The following is a 20,561-nucleotide window of genomic DNA, read 5'->3' as shown; positions in this document are numbered from 1 at the left end:
ATTTTCTGCTCCATTTTCGATTTTTTTTTTTTTTAAGTTCAGTTTGTTACTCTGTGAAAAGTGAAAACGTCTAACCATTGAAGTGAAGAATCTTTTGTCCGTTTCGTCCTCTTTTTGATTAATATACACAAAGAAGGCATCAAAGAAAGGTAATAGTCTAATAGATCATAAAAAGTTTTGTCTCTGTTCCATTTCTGGACACACACAGATTTTTCTTTAAAAAAAAGGAAGAAGAAGAAGATGGAAGTCTTTGTTGCTTCAATCCAGGATCTGATAAAAAGCCTTTGGGATTTGCAAACATATCGAACTCTTCTAGGGTTTTTTTGCTTGATTGTTCTGTACGTTATGACTTATGAAAGAAGCTTATCTAAAGACATGTACAAATAAATAATTTAGCTAATGACGCGTTTCTTGACAGGAACGGCATGTAAAGGATTTGTTTTATGCAACGTGAGACCAAAGGTCTCGTCCATGTCCAAATCCTCAGGAACGACGCCGTTTGGAAGCTTCCAGTGAAAGAAATAGAGAAGAGAAGCAACTATGAGAGGAACGGTCTTCATAGCCAGATTCAATCCAGGGCAAATTCTCCTTCCGGCTCCAAATGGTGTAAACTCATAATCTCTACCTCTCACGTCGATTTGGTTCTCCAAAAACCTCTCTGGCTGGAACTCCGTTGGATTCTCCCACACGCTAGGGTCTCGTCCTATGGCCCATACGTTCACCAAAACCTGAGTTTCTTTAAGCACCATGAACCCAAGAACCTCCACGTCAGCTTCCGCTTCTCGTGGAAGAAGAAGCGGGTTAGGCGGATGCAGACGGAAAGTTTCTTTCACAACCGCTTGTAGATACGGCAGCTTTGAGATATCAGACTCTTGAACGTTGCCGTTTTGGCCTATCACACTGTCTATCTCAGTTTGTGTTTTCTCCATCGACTTAGGGTTTCGAAGTAGCTCTGCCATTGCCCATTCCACTGTACTAGAGTTTGTGTCCGTGCCTGCTGTAAATAGGTCCTGACACAATAAAAAATGGTTATTAGTTCCATTATCTTATTATAAATCATGATTATGATCTATCTACAGTAAGGTAAAGACTTACCAAGAGAAAATGTTCAATAACGTTAACGTCGAGTTCTGCTTCATCTCCTTGAGTGAAATCAAGAAGCGCATCCAAGAGATCGTTGTTTAAAACATTGTTCTGTGATGATTTCTCCTTTATTTTAGCATCGATGAATCCACGGAAAACCCTAAACAACCTCTCAGAGCAAACCTTTATAGTCTTCTTATTACCTTGGAGATCAAGAAACCCTAGAAATGGAAAGTAGTTAGCAGCGTCTGGTTTCCCAATAGCTTCCCTGACACCAATCACCGTGTCTTGAAAGTCATTTACAGACTTTTTCGAGTCGTAGTAGCTACCGAGATCGACTGAGAAGAGAATGTTCGATATCATGTTAAGAACTGTGATGAAGGATACACGAGAAATATCAACAGGTTCTTCTCTGTTGCTGCTTTCACTTATGAAGCTCACAAGCTCTTGCACCGCCTTTATCCGCAGATCTTTGGTGGCTTCGATACGTTGCGGCGAGAACAGCTGAGTCACCGAAAGTTTTCTCAACAGCCTAAAGCAAAACGTTACAACGATACATTACGGTTTCGCGTCTTTGTCAAGTTGGTAAGTATAACATATTAGTAAAACCTCTATAAATTAATAATGTTGGGACCATAAAATTTTATTAATTTATCGTAATATTGATTTATCTATAATTATTAATTTATAGAGAAATTTTGATTTTCACCTATAATTTTCTAAAAATTTCTTTCAAATAATGTTATATTAAGAATTTAAATAAATGTAAATGAATCTTTTGATAACAATTATGATTAATAATCATAGCTATTATAATAGGATAGTTTTTAACCAAAATATATATGTTTATAAGTTCAAAATTTATAAAGAATCAAAGTTACTATCCTTAGTATTAATGATGAAGTAAAAAACAATACTTCATTACATTTGGAAATATTTACAAGTACAAAAATAAATATTACATCAAAAAAATTTCAAAAAAAAGATGGAATTCATATCGAAAACCAACAGTAAGAACTAGTGATATAATAAATAAAGAGATGAATTTTAATGAGATTTCAATTTTAAATAAAAACAAATACATTATTCATATTTTAGTATAGTATATTACATATATTTGCATAAATTTATATAATTATTAATTTATAGTTTTGTTGGAACCATATATGTTATTATCTTATTATAGGGATTTCAAAAAAAGTTATTATCTTATTATCTTATCGAATTTGAAAATTTTTTACATTAGCCTGACTTGGAACCGGTCAAAATTATTATTTTATAATAATTATTAATTTATCGAATATTAATTTATAGATGTTTTACTGTATCTACTTCGAAGAAACACAAAATTTCAATAGAACAAATCATTTGAAAATTGTAAATACAAGAATGGAAAGAAAATTTAGGTTTGCGTTTGCATCTAGTAATTTTGCGTTTATAGAAATATAAAATTAAGTTGACCCAAAAAAAAGAATAAAATATTTTAACAAGCAAGCACAAACACAAAATATACAATAAAGAAAACGACATGGCTCCTAATTTAGGTTTATAATTTACAACTAGTTGTTATTATGTAAATAAAATATATTTTTAAAATTGGCAAATGCAACAATTTACATTTGAAACGATCGGGTCTATACTCTCTATAGTAGCAAGTCTTGTGAAAAATAAAAATAAAAATTCGTAGAAAAATAGAAATACCTCCAAAGAGGCGTGGACGGAGGGAGCCAGGCGACAGAAATCTCGTGGTGATTGATGGATCGTATCGAGTTCGTGGACTTACGGCAAGACAAGATTTGGTCGTGTTTTCTTAGAACCTCTCTTGCAGCTTCTGGTGAAGATATAACCACTGTGTTTAAACATCCTAGCTTAAGACTCATGATTTGTCCATAAGTTTTTGAGAGGTTGGCGAATGAACGATGTGGATTTTCTCCGACTAGGTGGATGTTTCCGATGATCGGTAACCGTGGAGGTCCTGGAGGCAACGCAGTTGTTGCCCCACGATAGCTCCGAGGAGATTTTGTGGTGGTGAAGATTAGGAAACATGATAGAATAAAGCAAATTAGGGAGAAGAGAGCTTGTCCTGAGATGATGTCCATATCTGTTTCTCAAGTGAGATTAAAAAACTATACAAATATATCACATATATGTCTAAAGATTGTAAAAGACAAAAAGATATTTGCAGCCAAGTAGTATACATCACGGAGATATTTTAGTATTTATTTTTTTGTTGTCGGCATATTTAAGTATTTTATAAATAATGTTTAAGGTCCACAATCCACCGAGTGTTTCGTAGTTTAAAGAAGAAGTCAAACAACCGTATTGTCACAAAAAGTGAAAAAGTCAAATTATCCTTTTTCCTAATAGTGGTATGAAAGTAAAACAGTCCATAACAGATGTTAACTAAAATGTTTTGAACTCCCCATTGACCTGCACAATCGTTATCACACCCTCCTTACCTTAACAATTTTCGGAAGACCCTTTTTTTGCTTAGACCCTCCTAGTTGTTCGGAGGGTTTGCCTTAATTCATCTCTCTTCATTGAGTTAGTCCCTTTTGGTAGCTTAATTGCAACAGTTTTACAAGAAAGAGTACATTAATCTTTCATTTTCTTAAAATCTCTATTCTTTTAGTGTGTTATTCTCTTATCTTTCACTCTCATTCCCTTTTGATTTGGATTTTTTTGGTCGGCAAATAACTTATACGAATACATGGATCACTCTAATGGATCACTCTAATGGATCACTCTAATGGATCACATATAGAAAGGAAATACGAAATCATGAACCCACGTTTCATATTTTGCTATATAGATTCCTCTACGTATCATATATCGCTCATGAGTCATGAGAACAATAGGTAAAGTGCTATTTTTGCTCTGTACGAAAGCCAATACTTGTCTCAATAAACACTTTACTACACCAAAGTTCAAAAGGAAACGATTGACTTGGATTGCGATGAATGATGCATCTCTGATATAGCTGTGTCCCTTTCAGCCTCTTTTATTATGCCAATTTTCCTACATATTAAAGTGTTTATGCATCATTGATTACTACTATCATCAAAAGTCCAAAATAGTTTCATTTTCGAATTGTATATTACTACTAAGGGAAGGACAAGAGTTTATTATACCTTGAAGGGATGAAACCTTGACCACCTTCTTCTGAAAGTGCTTTCTCCAATCTCTCCTCGAAAGATGTTGCGTGCCAACTCACTTTCTGGTCCTGAATCAAGAAAAGTAACTCCATAAATGAGAGGAAAACTGTGAATAAGCTTAGAGACTCTGAAAGAAAACAGGAGTTGTTACCTCTTTGTACTTGTTTGTAGAGTTTGGTATCCCATTCCCATCCCACCATTTGGGTGAGATTTGTGATTGCTCTTTCTCATTCCAGTGAGCAGCAACCATTCCAATGATAGGCCTGTCCCCGAGAGTAATGGTGGGTAAAGCCGCCATGTTCTTGTTACTCTTCTCGTGACTCTGCTTCACTGTAGGAGAAATATTAGTTTCACATGTCTGGTATTTTTCATCTGAGCTCTCTTCTAACTTTCCCTCGGAAATTGCTGATGTGGGAGATTCATTTTCTGTCTTCTCTTTGCAAGCTTGAACTTTCGCTGGTTGTAGGCTCTCATCTGCATCTTCAGGGAGCTTACATATGGAGGCGTTTTCAATTAGATTGGAAGCTGAATGCACAAACTGCGACCTGATTTGTGTTCTCTTCTCCCTTACTGCTGATTCCATATTTGCAGGAAAGATGGTTCCAGGAGTTTGAATCTCATCAGATAGCTTCAGCGAGGTTGCTGAAAATTTACTTTTTCCATCCTTCTCAGGTACCTTTGAATATGAAGTGCTGATCTGGGAAGAACTAGAAGAGTAAGATTTATCGAAATCACATTCAAACCGCACTGAATTTCTCTTTCCCGTAATGTTTCCAGCTGTGAGTGGCACCTCGCTGGTTCTATCCACCCCATCCCTGAACGTAGTACCAATGCTTTCTTCACCAGCATCACTATATCCAGTAGAGATAATTGTACTGCTTCGGGCATCGGTCATGCAACTGTTATTGACAAAAGAAGAAAAAGAGTAAATTCCATAGAACTTCTTGCGTGATGTAAGAATCATGTTGAGAGAAATGCAGTCATGCGAGTTTTACTCCACCTGCTAGGAGTTTGCTCTGAAACCTCTCCACAGAGCTCATCTGTTTTCTCATCCAAGTGAAACGCTGCATCAGAGTTACTGGAAGTCCATGAATGAAGTTGGGAAGATGTAAAATGTTTTGCACGTTCAGGAGTTTCCAGTTTTTCGGATGCTTTCCTAATTTCAATCGGTGTCACTACTGTTGTGCCGCAAGGTTTAAGAAATTGAGCCTGTTCTTCACAAGTGAATCAAAGAAGGTTAGATTCTCATTTTGAATGAACCAGAAATCAAATTCTATTGATATATGCAAAAAAGATTCTTGCCAAGGTCTATCAAGATTTTCTAACAATAGGAGAGTTAGTCAAACGAAATTTCAGATACTTTCCTAAGTAAAGATGAAGACACACTAACGCCAGTGCGCATATTTCCACACGCTTTCACACAACGAAGCATTGATACATAAGCTACACTCATCTAAATAAGCATCTGTGTCAATATTTTCTTTACAAAGAATTGAGTTCTAAACACCAACAGCTGAAATAAGTGAGCAGAAAAAACAAGAGGGAACAAATAATCAAATGTAAAGTAAGGAGAAAGATAAAAGAAACGAAGACAATGGCTGTGAAAAGTTTCAAAGCATTCCTGATAGAAACAAAGCTCTAGACCAATTCAATAACATGATTCATCAAACGCTTCTTCTCATTCCATAAGCAAGATCATTAGCTCAAGTATCACATAAAAAGCAAGAAAAATGTCTCAAGGAACGTAATCATCGTCACCGAACTATAAATGACTAAGCTAAAGCTTAATTCCAGAATTCCAGTAAAATCGAAAGTGCTAACTGGTTCTAAATGATTGTGATAACAAAACATGGAAGCTAACAGTGATTGCAATCAGACGATTCTTTGGTATGATTTGATATACTAACATACCTCATCCTTGAGACCTTTGTCAATATGCATAAATTCAGCACGAGATCCATCTCTGTCATGACAAGGCGAAGAATCTGCTTTCTCTATAAGAAAACAAAAAGAAAAAAAAAAACAAATAAGACCTTTTTTCAAACCATAAGAAATAGAAATTAAAATAGACATGAAGAAGAGATTATTGAATACCTTCAGAAAGAAACAAGGTCGATAAACGATTCTTCGATTCATGCTCTCTCTGTAATCATCAAAAACAAAAAAAAAAAGATGTTAACACCGAAGGATTTTCCATCAGACCGTAGCCAAAATTACCAAACACCAAAATCCAGCTCAAATTTCTAACAATAAGGTGAAGATCAACATGGGAAACAGAAACGTTTCCACTTCTGAGAAGTTGTAACAGCTGATTTGACACTGAATTTCAAAGGAATAAGATCTGGAAAAACAAGGAAGCGAGAGAATTACTTTGGAAGGTTGAGAAACGGAATCGCTGGTTGATTTCTCAGCTCTGGCACGGAAACAATCAAAGAGGCAACCCATGGCTTCGATGAAATCCGAAGAGGAGAAAGCAAAGCTGCACGGGGAATATATGTTGGGGATTCAGATATCAAGCGTTGCTCATTATCATTATTTGAAATTTAATTGGTGGCAAAAAAGGAACAGCGATGGAGGAACCTACAGAGATTTTCCCGAGAAAGATAGGGAAAGTTGAGAGAGAAAGAGAGTTGGTGGGTCTGAGTCTGATTATTTTCAAATTTGAAATCCCTAAGTACTGTATGATCTTTATGAGAGAGGGAATTACTGTGTGAAATCTTCGGATTTGAAATGGCATCAAATATCGAAGATATAATGATTTCGTACGTTTCCACTCGCGGGCGCGTGTACTCAAACGTGGGGTCGATCCGATCTGGTTCGCTCGTTACAAATATTTTTGTTTTCTGATATTTTTTTTTGAGTCAATTAATTCAACAATAATGAGACGACAAATGACAAAATTCAACAATAATGAAAGAACAAAATCTAGCAAAATGACAAAGAAATTTTAATTTTAATTTTTTTTGGTTACAAAACGAGCAAATTTTAATGCATATCTAGAAGACTAGAAATTTAGTATGAACGTCTTATGATCATTTACTTAAAATAGAAAGTGAAATTCTCTCTCGTTTTCAAAATGGAAATTAAATACAATCTTCTTCCTTTTCATCATTTCCGATTCTATATAGATATTATATTTTTGATAAGATCCAAAGAATCTAGGTTACTATAATGTATATATCGTGTTCAGTACATAAATAACTTCAAATCACATTAACTCATTTGCGTGAATACATTATCTTTATGACGAATCTACATGATTGGTATGGTGTAGTAACCTATTTAAGAGCAACTCCAATGTTGAGACTGTGTTTGAGTCTCTTTGTGTTTTTCTTTTTTATTTTGTTTTTTTTTTAAATGCGAAGGACTCCACCTGCTTCTCCCCTTCCAACGCTGAGACTTCTTTCTCCAAAACAAAATGATACGGGGCAAAAAGAAAGAAAAAATTAAAACACTTTCTTCCATAAATCCAGCCACTCACCATCTGCCATGTCATCAACGATCCTCCTTTGAGACGGGCTCGTCAATCTCTTCTGCAAGAGACGATACGTCGAGATAAATGAGCTCAAACTTTTTTTTAATTGCACAACAGTCATTCGGGCCCACTGACGAATCGCAGACGATACGACGTTGGAGATGGTCTAACAAGTCTCAATAAAATCTAATTCGTTTGTTAGTTTTAGCTTTTTAGGTTGGGAAAAATCAAACTGTTCCAAACCGAACAGTTCTAAACCGAATCAAAATTCTCAAACCCGAAATAAGTTATAAAATAAACTGAACCAAACCAATCCAGACCGATTTCCAAATGAAGTTCTTCTATAAATTTTAAGACAAGCTTGAAAGAACATGTTTGTATACATAACATATTTGCTTATTGCAAGTGCAACATTATCAAGAGACTCGAGTAATGGGCCTAAAGAAGATTTCGGCCGAAGCATTGTTGATTGTTGTTCTCAACTATTTAGGATTGGTTTGGTAATTCGAGTTCGGAAGATTGATTTTATTTAATTAAGTTCTCAATTTACAGTTTGTTTAGTTCAAAGGTCTCTCGACGAACTGTGTACAATTATATTGAGGTCTCTATTCTTCGGGTCCGAAAAAAATCCCTTCTACAGTAACGAGCCTTCTAGTTATAGTACATTAGCGAGGAGAAGTTTTAGGGCTTCCCCGTCGACTCTCACCGCCTCTTGTTGCTGGACCTGTCTCTTTATGAGCCGTGCTGTCAGGCCATGCTCATTTCGGCTAAGACTGTCGTAAATTGGAATTAATTGGGCCGGTCTCGGTCTTCAACCGGTCCGAACCGTGTAGCGAAGCGTACCAACAAGCATATTCCTAAGTTTTTACAGCATCTCTCTCACTCTCTGCCCATTGCCAAGCAAATTTATTTTTAGGGTTCTCTTATCTTTTATTTTATTTTTGTCAACAAGGCTCTCTCTTCTCTTTAAAATTAAAAAAAAAATAAAATAACATTTTATGTAATTAATTTAATTCGGCAGAAAAAAAGGAGGAGAAGGCGGTTTATAATGCAAGCAAACTTTGGAAAGGCAAAAAGAGACTCATCGGAAAAAGATCTTCCCTGAATCTCGCTTTAGAAGCCGTACAGTTTCCCCGCTTTCTAGTGTCGTCTTCTCCGGTAGAGAGGCAGATAAAGAGCAAACCCTAAAACGCTATGGGGAACAAGAGGTTCAGGTCTGAAACTGCTGGGAAGCCTACTTCCGTCGAAGCTACTAGGATTTGGGCCTCCAAGGTCATCGAAGACTTCCGAGCCTCCGGTAACGAAGGTGAGTATTCTCCGGGAAACGAAAGTCTTCTTTCGATTCATTTAATTCCTTTCTGACCGATTCTTCCCTAAAATGATCTTATGAGCCTTTGAGCTTGAAGATTGATTAGTTAAAAAGCTCTAATTGCGAATGTTGTACCCTGTTCGATTGAAATGCGCTTCCTTTGTTTCCTTATGTTTGTGTATTGATCGAAATTTATCGCATTGGTGTAGTTTACACGTTTGAGCATAATCTTTCAAATAGCGAACGTGGAGTAATTCATCAGATGTGCCGGAAAATGGGTATTCAATCGAAAAGTGCCGGGTGAGTCACTGCCTTAATTGCATTTTTACAGTGTTTTGGGTTTGAGAAAGTATTGATTTTGCTTATGGTTAAAAGTTCGATTGCTAAGAGCCTAAGACTTGAGAGTATCGTTCCTGATTCTTGTGTATATGCTGGCTTTATAGGCGTGGGGATCAAAGGCGTCTTTCGATATTCAAAAGCAAGCACAGAAATGGAAAGAACAAAGAGTCTATGAAGAAATCAAATAGAGAGAAGCTCAAATGTGTCTCGTTCCCGCCAGAGGCTGATGCTATTCTGCAGGAGTTATTTACTCACTACCCACCTTGTGATGGAGATACTGCTGCAACATCGTTCAATAAGTACTCAGGGAAATCCGGTAAACAAGGGCAATGGAAAGATGATTTTTTCCGGAAGCCACAGATTAGCGGTGACGAGATCCTTGAAAAGGTGGCATCTTTGAGTTCTAGGCTTAGGAAGGATAAAGCGCTTCAGGAGGTAAGCAATATTCAATTGTTGAGATGTTTTTAGTTTCTTTGAAAGGACTGTAATTTTGATTGTTGATCCGGAATACAGATTGAGAAGTTATATATCATGCCAAGTAGCAGCAAGTGAAAGGAACTTTGTTTTTTTTTTTGTATTGATTTATGTTACAGATCTCTAAGCTGCGGTCAAAGCTTCCCATCACATCTTTTAGAGATGCAATTACATCTGCAGTAGAATCCAATCAGGTTCTGTGCATTTTTTATATATATATATATAATGTTTTCTTCTGTTTCAGAGTTGCTTCCATTGCCTGAAAAAGAATTCATTGTAAATTCTCATTCTAAATGCAGGTTATTCTCATTTCTGGTGAAACTGGTTGCGGGAAAACTACTCAGGTATTTATTACTCCTTTTCTTTTGTAGCTCAGTAGAATAATCTCCTTACGAGTTTAGTTATTCACCCCTTAGAATCAAGGGTCAGGCTGTCAACTTTCTTGTCCTGGGCCACATATTTACGTAACCTATCAATTTTAGAGAAAGTATGCTGTGTTATAAGGTTTTGCTCAATGTGAGTCTGGGATGTGATATTGGCCATGTAATGTGTTTTCTGTTTGAAATCGCCCTAAAATTTTTTCATTCTAGAGGATTCTCAGGTGTCTCCTTTGTTGATGTTTTAGGTTCCTCAATATCTTTTAGAACATATGTGGTCAAGCAAAAGAGAAACTTGCAAAATTGTTTGCACCCAACCTCGTCGTATCTCCGCCATGTCAGGTTGATATTTATTATTACTCAGATACGTATTCTCGTTGATATTTTAAAAATTTGGGCTTGATCCACATGTATGGTATAATCTGCTAACCCCTTGCGTAATGTTTTTTCGTTCCTATTTTGAAGTTTCTGAAAGAATATCCTGTGAAAGAGGTGAAAGCATTGGAGACAACATTGGTTACAAGGTAAGTAATCTTTTTAGGTAGACACTTGCGTTTGTATGTAAACGGTGGTTGTGTTTCGGTATTGTCGACATGGGCACCATTGACTTTCCGTTGCAACTCCAGGTTCGACTACAAAGCAAAGGTGGAAGGCACTCATCAGTTGTTTTCTGCACCAATGGCATTCTTCTGAGGGTGCTCGTAGGCAAAGGCTCTGTTAGCTGTGTTTCCGACATAACTCACATCATTGTGGTACTTATCATCTTCTTATTTGAGCCACTATCACGTGTTCATTAACTAGGTGTTTCAATATACATTTGCTGAGGTTCGTTAGACAATAATTGCTGGAGGAAATAATTATGAAACTGTGAACTGTCGTTGTCACAGTGACATGCCTTCTTATTATTGTTTGTCATCTCATTTTCTCCATTTTTTCACTTGGGCTGTATATTTGATTCTGTGGCTGTCTACATTAATCAGTGATCTGAATGTTACTTTTGTAGGATGAAATCCATGAAAGGGATTGCTACTCCGATTTCATGTTGGCAATTATAAGGTAGACTTCCTAGCCTTCTCAAACGTTGTGTTTCTCAACCTATCAAGGGTTTTATCAAGCAAGTCAATTATTTCTATGTTACCCTAAGAAACTGCTGTTAGGGCTATTGTTCAATTTATATGCCATACTGGTGCACCTGTATTTAACTTCTCTGAAGCTGCAAGCCATGGCAGAAGATACTATTTCATTATCTTTGAGTGAACAATCCTTTTTTTTTTTTTCCAAATTTGCAGGGACTTGCTTCCATCTAATCCGCATCTTCGTCTGGTTAGTTAAGCTCTATGTTCTTCTTTTCTTTTCACTGCTATGTTACCCTTCAAGAGAAGAAAAAGAAAAGGAATTGCTACAATACCAATTATTGTCGTTTAGTTTTATAGAGGAAGAAAGGGGATATATCAAAGAAAGAGACAGTATGTCTTATATCATTACATCCGCCTCCTTCTCTCCGCTTTTAAAATGTAAAAGAAGACACAACAGAAGTTACGAGAGAAATCTGTTTTTCCCGCTATTTTTGTTTTTGTTTTTGTTTTTGTGAAGTAACGTTCTTAGAGTTTTCAAAGAAACAAACTTTGTTGCTGAGGACAATAGAACTATGACAAAATTGTGTACATCGTCGACGATGGCCTAAGAACTGATGAATTGATATATGTCTTTGAGTATGGCTTGGCGACAGTATTGTTTAGCTGACTTTTTTGAATTTTTTTGGACCAACAGATTCTAATGAGTGCTACACTTGATGCTGAGAGATTTTCGGGATATTTTGGAGGTTGCCCGGTTGTCCGTGTCCCTGGATTCACTTATCCAGTTAATTTCTCTCTTCCTCTCTTTCCAAACCTGGTAATTCTGTTGTGCCCAAGTATAATCTCTTCGTTTTGTGTCTACAGGTAAGAACCTTGTATTTGGAAGATGTGCTCTCTATTCTGAAATCAGGTGGAGATAATCATCTAAGCTCTGCCAACTTGAGTATACCAGACCAGAAGCTTGATTTGACGAATGAAGATAAACTTGCTTTAGATGAAGCAATCACCTTGGCTTGGACAAATGATGAGTTCGATGCCCTCTTAGATCTAGTTTCTTCTCGAGGAAGTCCCGAGATCTACAATTATCAGCAGAAATCAACCTTGCTAACACCACTAATGGTCTTTGCTGGAAAGGGAAGGATCAGCGATGTCTGCATGCTCCTCTCGTTTGGTGCAGACTGGAACTTAAAGTCTAAAGATGGTATGACAGCATTAGAATTGGCTGAAACAGAGAGTCAACTAGAAGCTGCTCAAATAATCAGGGAGCATGTAGGAAATTCGCATTCTCAGCAAGCACAACAGTTACTTGATAAGTACATGGCGACAATCAACCCAGAGCAAGTAGATGTGAGTCTTATACAGCAGTTGATGAGGAAAATATGTGGTGATTCAGAAGATGGTGCCATTCTTGTTTTTCTACCGGGATGGGATGACATAAACAAAACAAGACAGAAGTTACTTGATAACCCTTATTTCGCAGATAGTACCAAATTCGACATTATATGTCTTCACTCAATGGTTCCTGCAGGGGAACAGAAGAAAGTTTTTAATCGTCCTCCTCGAGGTTGTCGCAAAATCGTGCTTGCCACAAATATTGCTGAATCAGCAGTTACCATTGATGATGTGGTTTATGTGATAGATAGTGGCAGGATGAAGGAAAAGAGCTATGATCCTTACAATAATGTTTCAACCCTCCAGTCTTCCTGGGTTTCAAAAGCAAATGCAAAACAGCGTGAGGGTCGAGCAGGTCGTTGCCAGCCTGGCATCTGTTACCATCTCTATTCTAGACTTCGGGCAGCCTCTATGCCAGAATTTAAAGTTCCTGAAATTAAGAGGATGCCTGTCGAAGAACTATGCTTGCAGGTACTGCTCCTTCCATTTTATTTGTTCTTAGTAGCTGTTGTCTCTATGAGGTGATCCATTCGTGCATATGGAGTTTATTGCTGATCATTAGCCTTCGATATTATTTTTCAGGTTAAGATACTCGATCCAAATTGTAAAACAAATGATTTCCTTCAGAAGTTGTTGGACCCGCCTGTTGATCAAAGTATCGCAAATGCCTTGAGCATCCTACAGGACATCGGGGCACTGACACCCGAGGAAGAGCTGACAGAACTTGGAGAGAAATTTGGTCATCTCCCAGTTCATCCTCTGATATGCAAAATGCTTTTCTTCGCTGTATTAGTAAACTGTCTGGATCCAGCACTCACTCTGGCATGTGCAGCTGACTACAAGGAACCGTTTACCATGCCTATGTCGCCAGTTGAAAGACAGAAAGCTGCTGCTGCAAAACTTGAACTTGCGTCTCTCTGTGGAGGTGACAGTGATCACCTAGCAGTTGTTGCTGCGTTTGAGTGTTGGAGAAACGCAAAAGAAAGAGGTCTTTCGGCAGAGTTTTGCTCTCAGTACTTTGTTTCCCCAAGTGCTATGAAGATGTTGGATCAAATGCGTAGCCAACTTGAGTCAGAACTAAAAAGACACGGGATTATTCCTGGTGACATCACAAGTTGTAGCCAGAATTCGCGTGATCCTGGTATACTCCGTGCTGTCCTAGCGGTAGGATTGTATCCTATGGTGGGAAGATTGTGCCCGTCGTTTGGTAATAATCGAAGATCTATAGTAGAGACTGCTAGTGGTGCTAAAGTTCGTGTGCATTCGCTCTCAAACAACTTCAACTTGTCGTCGAGGAAGTATGATGAATCTTTAGTTGTTTTCGATGAGATCACACGTGGAGATGGAGGCATGCACATAAGAAACTGTACTGTTGCTCGCGATCTTCCTTTATTACTGGTCTCAACAGAGATAGCTGTAGCTCCTACAGGGAGCAGTGATGCTGATGATAGTGATGACGAGGAAGAAGAAGAAGAAGAAGATGAAGAAACAGGAGAAGAAGAAGAAGAAGAGGGAGATAATATTAATGAAGACGGGATGGATATACATAAAGCAGAGAGTAGGCGTGGACAGAAAATGATGTCTTCACCTGAAAATTCAGTCAAGTTGGTAGTTGATCGATGGCTGCCTTTCAAAACCACAGCCCTCGAAGTTGCTCAAATGTACATTTTGAGGGAGCGACTAACAGCATCCATTCTGTTCAAGGTGAGTTTATATTCTATTATGCTTAAAACAACTACATACTTGAAGGGCTTTTATTTGATTTGATTTGAATTTCCAACCAATTCATTGGCAATTTATAGGTAAGACATCCACGGGAAAATTTGCCGCCTCATCTCGGAGCTTCTATGTATGCAATAGCTTGCCTTCTCTCATATGATGGTCACGCGGGACTTTCATCTCCACCGGCGTCTATGGGGCCAAAACAATCAAGGAATGAGATGTATGATAACGGAGGATGGGAAGAGAAACCAAATTCTTTCCTCAACTCGCTCTTTTGGTCTCTGAGTCTGAAAGAGAACGAGCCTTCTTCTAGACACGCGAGTAGGAATCGACAGCATGGCTTCAACACGGCTCCAACAGAAGCTGCATCAATGCCTAGGCAGCAAAACATCAAGCAAAGAAAGCCGAAATCAGCCAACGTTGCTGATTTGGGTAAGCATAAAGAGAAAATGTTTGTTAATCACATCAATGGGATCCACCAACCGGAAGCTGCATCTACTGCTAAGCAGTCAAAGCACAAATCAGCCAACAGTGCGGGTAACAAGAAAGAGAACATGCCTTCTGATAAGGTTTTTGGGAATCAGCAACCAAACACAGCTCCAAGAGAAGCTGCTGCATCAGTGGCTAAGCATCAAAGCAGTAAGAAATCCAAGACCAAGTCAGCCAACAACTCGGATCCGGGTAAGAAGAAAGACCGGTATGTTCCAAAGATAGATCTTCATAAAAGGCAACGCGAAGACAAACAAGAACAGAAGGGAAATGCATGAAGGAGCCAAAGTTTTGGTTTTGGGTCCCATGGAGGCATAGAAATTGATGTATATGTAACAATTTATGTTATGTTGGATGGTTCCTCCATTCTATTTTGGTGGTTCTTGGGCCATAGGTTTTTATTATTCTATCATCAACCGGACTTTTAACCGGCTTCATGTTGTGACAGTTTCTAGAGTATTGTAGTTTGTTACTCATCTAGCAGTTTCATCGACTCTTCTAGCAGTTTCATTTACCATAAGAGCATAGAAATTCAACACTGCCACGTGGCAAGATGAGGCACCTATACAACCTTATCAAAACAGAAGATGCCCCAAAATCCAAAATCCAAAAGCAGCCAATGAACAATCTTCACATCAACTTCTCTACTTTAAAAGCACTTTCCTCTCTTTGGTCTTCTTGACTCTTCACGTTGAAAACAAGAAAGAGAGAGAGAAAGAAAGTAATGGCGTACAGCGCAGGCTTCTTGCACCAAAGTGCACTTACCTCCTCAGCTGCACGATCATCTTCCTCTTCCTCGTCGGTTCATCACGTGACCTTATCGAGACCCCTCCATTTAGTATGCAGAGCTCAACAGTCTCAAGAAGACATCAACTCCGCCGTCTCCCGCCGTCTTGCCCTCACCTTCCTCGTCGGTGCTGCCGCCGTCGGATCCAAAGTCTCTCCTGCTGATGCTGCCTATGGTGAATCCGGTACTTATCATACACATCTCGGTCATATAGATAATAGATCATATTCATATCAATTACAATCTTGAAGCAATTTTTCTTGATTTTTATTTTGCAGCAAATGTTTTTGGGAAGCCAAAGACCAACACAGACTTCATGCCGTACAATGGAGAAAGATTCAAAATCGAGATCCCATCGAAGTGGAACCCAAGCAAAGAAGTTGAGTATCCAGGACAAGTCCTAAGGTTCGAAGACAACTTCGACGCCACAAGTAATGTCTCTGTAATGGTCACTCCAACAGACAAGAAAGCCATCACTGATTACGGTTCTCCCGAACAGTTTCTTTCTCAGGTTTCAGCTCTGTTCTTACACCCAAAAATTCAAATCAGATAAGAATCGCCATAACTGTTTCTGGTTTCTCTGCAGGTCAATTATCTCCTTGGAAAGCAAGCTTACTTCGGAGAAACCGCCTCTGAGGTAATTTCCCTTTTTAAGGACTCGCATTATCGATTTAGTAAACAAGGAACAGAAAGCTCAAGAGTGTTGGTACTGATCTATTTGCAGGGAGGGTTTGATGCAAATGCAGTGGCAACTGCAAACATTCTTGAAACATCAACACAAGAGATCGGTGGGAAAAAGTACTATTACTTGTCGGTTTTGACAAGAACAGCTGATGGAGATGAAGGCGGGAAGCACCAGCTGATCACAGCCACTGTGAATGGTGGGAAGCTTTACATCTGCAAAGCACAAGCAGGAGACAAGAGGTGGTTTAAAGGAGCTAGGAAATTCGTCGAGAATGCTGCTACTTCCTTCAGTGTTGCTTGAAACTAACTAAATCGAAATACACTAATGGAATGCTCTGTTATTTTCTTGTCTTCTTCTTCATCGTCTCTTGTATAAAAAAAAGATGGATCAAGAAAACAAAACAAGCATTTGATAACTATGAATTTAAGGTTCTCTGGTTGTTACTATTGTGATGAAGCCTTATCTTTTTTTTACTCTTTTGCTGGTAGATCCTGATCATTTGTGTTATCACATACTTGGAAAATTGCAAAGAAACAAAGAACTCTAATGAAAAGGTTTAACACAGACAAAAAGCTCCGTGGCTTATTCGTTAGAAGAACTTCTGAATATGTTGTAAATTAGCATATGAGGTCCCCACTATACTGAAACATCGGTGTAGCTGAGCTATCTATTTTCCTCTAAATTACGAACCGAGCTCAACCAAAACAACAGAGCAAATGTGTGAGAGTATTGATAGCCTAACAACAGAAATTGTTAACTTGCAGCTATCAGAAATTGGACACAGAGAGCTAGCAGAAAGAGAAACACGCTGCAACATCGGTCAGGTTTCTCAAGGTAATAACTTCACTTGGCAGAGCCTTCATGTCTCAAGAAAGAAGATAAGCATAGTTCTTCCGATCTATCAGCTGTTACCACAGGCAAAAAAGTCCAGACAATGCAGACCCTGTTCTTCATAGCTCACAGACATTTTGTTTTACTGATGTTTCTCATCCACCAACAGGATCAAAATCTGCCACGGAAACTTCAAAACTCTTGTCTGTAACATGTACAACTATGGCAAGATAGTGATGACCGGAGCCACTCATGATAGGGAAATAAAGGTGCTCTAGTCTCATCCCAAAAACTCCAGTGACGGATAATGGAAGCCTTGTCAACATCTTGTTCTCAAAGCTCATGGGGCACAGTTCAACAGCCTGATATACCAAGTAAAAGAAACCAAACGCTATGCACTAACCTCTTTTGATCCTCTATGTAGCCAGTGGTCACGCTAGAAAAAGACACTGAACAAATCAGAACAATGGAATTCTTTACGCAAGTTGAGGTGCATCTGAAGCCGATTGAGTTCGATGTGCTTTTGGAGTAATTTCATACCCATGTTTCAGCATCTTTCCCATCACTTTCTCGGCATTTAACTCCATTCCGTGACTTTTGTAAGCCTTACACATAATTGCGAATGTTTTAGTTACAAGCCCATAATTTGTCTCTCCCATCTCATTTACAACACCTTCCATTTCTTCAAAGCGTTTTTGGGAGCCATACATCATTATCTTACAATGGTAGAGAGATCTACATAGTTTCCAGCCAGCAGACTCGGCACGCTTGACGAAATTAACAAGACTGTCAACTTCATTACACCTGAAGTAAGCTGCAGAGATTGCCCGCATAATGCTCGATTTATTAACACATGTGTTATGCTCAAATGCCTCGTCGATTTTACTCTCCATTGCTTCCAGAATGTCTTCTTGAGCATATAGTCGAATCAAAAGCACATTCAACCAAGGAAAATATTCCTCCCCAGAGAGAAGACTCAATAAATTCTCAATCTTTTCAACTCTACCCTCAAAAGCTTTCTTACAATATGCACAGATCATGGCTCTGACCAAAGGACCTCTGTTTACACCAACCTGATCTTTAATCGATTCATACATTTCTTCCATCTTATTCAAACTCCCTGAATTTGCATACCCCCGAAGCATTAGCAGATACGTTTCGGTGTCAGGCTCAACAGGACCCGTCTTCATTTCTCGAAAAGTAGCTTCCATTTTATCCCAATTCCAGGCAGTCACATAACCAGCGATCAGAGAGTTGTAAGTGCCGGAATTTGGAAAAAGATTTTGTTTTTGTAACTCTTCGAAAGCAGCTTCCATATTCTTTACCATCAGAAGCCGACCATAGACCGAGATCAGAATATTATAAGTCACAATGGTCGGAGCACAATGCGTTTGCCTCCTGAAATCTATGAAAAGTGACTGACACTCCTCGGCAAGCCCGTTGTACATGTAAGCAGCCATCAAAGCATTGTAAACTGAAGTTGTTTGACTTCGTTTCTTCGCCGCATCATTGAAAAGATAGACTGCAAAGTTTAAGTCCCTAGCTCGACCCGCGATTTTGATTCCTTTTGCATACTCTTCCGATGACAAAGGGATACAACAATCTGATTGTCTTCTTCTCCACTCTAAAACCTGAAAATAACATTAACATAACATCTAAACAAACTTAGATTCCTGAACCAACCCAACTTTCTTACACACAAAATCGATCTAATAATGAAATTACTAGAGACATATGCAAGATTCGAACTTTTTTTTTGAAGCTTAAAAAGATGAAATGAAACCTGAAGAGCCAAGTAAGGATGAGGAAAGAGTTGATCCATAAGCTCGACAATCCCAGCACCATCACTATAACTTCTAAACAGCCACTGCCCTTTCTGATTCAAAACGCTCTCGAAATTTTCCTTACTGTTACCTATCGCTAAAAGCTCGTCTTTCAAAATCGAAACCCTTTGGACCAAATTGGTGTGATGAGCAGGCAAGGTAGTCGCACGTGCGAATTTGTTGAAAATTTGACCACTGAAATTCATGAATTTTGATGTCATGGGTTACGAATTCGCCGAGAAGCAGAAGCTCCGGCTAAATTGATAGAGAAGATCGGATCTAAGGATCTGCAAAACTGTGCAGAGACCCCCAAAATTAGGGTTTATGATAGGGGAAGAAGATAACCGATGTGAAATGGTGACGCTTACCATAACTTCGGTTAACTAACACAACTATATGGTAATTGCACTTGGTTTACCTTGTGCCCAACTGATAAATAATATTAAAATGTATTCAAAATCTGGGGGTTTCTTAATAATATTTTGAGAGTTAAGGGTCTTAAAACTTTGACAAAAAGAAAACTGTGGGATTTGAGGGATCAAGTGCTACTCATATGAGTTTATTATGGTTACAACACTAATGGGTCCTTAAGATTTGAGTATATCTCTTGACATATTCAGTATACTGTTATTGAGTTTCCCCAAGATCATATTCTCTTGCCCACACCAAATGTCTATGTCAACACTCTTGTTACATTTCTAAATGATCAGCATTCAGCAGTCGCAACATCTTCAATTTCCCTTTCAATATGTCACTTGAAGCATATTTTTTTATCTCAACAAAGAACTAGGCACACCGACAATCAGCATTAGCTTTTGAAATTGGATCAAAAGCATACAACATAACGACCAGGTAAAAAATTGTCTTGCAAACCAAAATCTCGAGTTAATCTCACATAATCAATACTATGATATCAGATATAAATTATGACGTATAAATGTCTGTCCCTTTTTTTTTTCGATAAATCGTATATGTGAGATGACGTATAAGTTCTATCCGAAATTCAGTATATTCTTGCAAAGGTATTTGCTGCAAAAATTACTTTAAAAAGTATATGCAAAGGCCGAATGTATGAAGAAACTCCAAGACGAGATTCGGTCAAATACTACACCGCTGATTAGTTCATACATAAAAGAAGAAGAAGAAGTTGAGAAGATGAGATACTTAAAAGCCGTGATTAAGAGGTTCTGAGGTTGCATCCTTCTCTTCAAATGATACTTCTTAGACTATTGAGTGAAGATATCATGATAATTCGATAATGGTATATGATATAGCCGCAGGGACAGAGGTAAAATATCTTTATTTCTTTAGCAAATATCAAATTCTTATACGTAAATAACTAAATATTTTTATTATCACAGTTATCATTTGCCAAAGAAATATTTGCTTAAAGTAGCATTTTGTTCACACATACCCTTTACATGTCTTAAGTCAATTTTTGTAATTGAAGTTTGGTCATCATAAACTAAAAAAATGTTTTTCTAAATAAAATCATGGTGTTAGTTATAATAGTTTCTCCGTTTCAAAATATAAGTTGTTTTAAG

The 20,561-nt window shown here is 38.0% G+C and overlaps 5 protein-coding genes across 6 annotated transcripts; 2 read left to right on the top strand and 3 right to left on the bottom strand.

The window, feature by feature from the left end:
* Window positions 1–240: 240 nt before the first annotated feature.
* Window positions 241–3,182, bottom strand: LOC18026951 (cytochrome P450 76C1). Its single transcript, XM_006410119.2, has 3 exons — window positions 2,785–3,182; window positions 1,096–1,615; window positions 241–1,010 (listed from the first exon to the last, which is right to left on the bottom strand). Exons 1-3 carry the CDS (start codon window positions 3,180–3,182, stop codon window positions 393–395), a joined length of 1,536 nt encoding a protein of 511 aa, XP_006410182.1. The 3' UTR covers window positions 241–392.
* Window positions 3,183–3,875: 693 nt separating this feature from the next.
* On the bottom strand, window positions 3,876–6,870 carry LOC18026950 (protein JASON). 2 transcript variants are annotated; one of them, XM_024148120.1, is made up of 8 exons: window positions 6,823–6,868; window positions 6,609–6,717; window positions 6,333–6,381; window positions 6,150–6,232; window positions 5,239–5,447; window positions 4,390–5,137; window positions 4,215–4,306; window positions 3,876–4,101 (listed from the first exon to the last, which is right to left on the bottom strand). In XM_024148120.1, exons 2-8 carry the CDS (start codon window positions 6,681–6,683, stop codon window positions 4,011–4,013), a joined length of 1,347 nt encoding a protein of 448 aa, XP_024003888.1. In that variant the 5' UTR covers window positions 6,684–6,717; window positions 6,823–6,868; the 3' UTR covers window positions 3,876–4,010. The 2 variants fall into 2 exon arrangements, with proteins under 2 accessions (XP_024003888.1, XP_006410181.2); XM_006410118.2 differs by having other exon boundaries at window positions 6,609–6,870.
* A 1,939-nt stretch (window positions 6,871–8,809) lies between these two features.
* Window positions 8,810–15,374, top strand: LOC18026949 (DExH-box ATP-dependent RNA helicase DExH6). The gene is made up of 14 exons (XM_006410117.2): window positions 8,810–9,019; window positions 9,232–9,322; window positions 9,466–9,796; window positions 9,955–10,029; window positions 10,135–10,179; window positions 10,461–10,554; window positions 10,678–10,736; window positions 10,839–10,964; window positions 11,216–11,268; window positions 11,502–11,535; window positions 11,983–12,072; window positions 12,153–13,151; window positions 13,263–14,384; window positions 14,483–15,374. Exons 1-14 carry the CDS (start codon window positions 8,908–8,910, stop codon window positions 15,167–15,169), a joined length of 3,918 nt encoding a protein of 1,305 aa, XP_006410180.1. The 5' UTR covers window positions 8,810–8,907; the 3' UTR covers window positions 15,170–15,374.
* Window positions 15,375–15,559: 185 nt separating this feature from the next.
* LOC18026948 (oxygen-evolving enhancer protein 2-1, chloroplastic) lies at window positions 15,560–16,836 on the top strand. The gene is made up of 4 exons (XM_006410116.2): window positions 15,560–15,862; window positions 15,957–16,189; window positions 16,265–16,315; window positions 16,403–16,836. The coding sequence occupies exons 1-4, from the start codon at window positions 15,616–15,618 to the stop codon at window positions 16,661–16,663; spliced, it is 792 nt and encodes a 263-aa protein (XP_006410179.1). The 5' UTR covers window positions 15,560–15,615; the 3' UTR covers window positions 16,664–16,836.
* Window positions 16,837–16,916: 80 nt separating this feature from the next.
* Window positions 16,917–19,389, bottom strand: LOC18026947 (pentatricopeptide repeat-containing protein At2g30780). The gene is made up of 2 exons (XM_006410115.2): window positions 18,978–19,389; window positions 16,917–18,825 (listed from the first exon to the last, which is right to left on the bottom strand). Exons 1-2 carry the CDS (start codon window positions 19,236–19,238, stop codon window positions 17,671–17,673), a joined length of 1,416 nt encoding a protein of 471 aa, XP_006410178.1. The 5' UTR covers window positions 19,239–19,389; the 3' UTR covers window positions 16,917–17,670.
* Between the last annotated feature and the right edge of the window lie 1,172 nt (window positions 19,390–20,561).

This window comes from Eutrema salsugineum, unplaced genomic scaffold, assembly GCF_000478725.1.
Source record: "Eutrema salsugineum unplaced genomic scaffold, Eutsalg1_0 scaffold_10, whole genome shotgun sequence".
Lineage (NCBI taxonomy): Eukaryota > Viridiplantae > Streptophyta > Magnoliopsida > Brassicales > Brassicaceae > Eutrema > Eutrema salsugineum.
The sequence above is the reverse complement of the archived record's forward strand: the minus strand, read 5'-3'. Positions and strand labels throughout refer to the sequence as shown.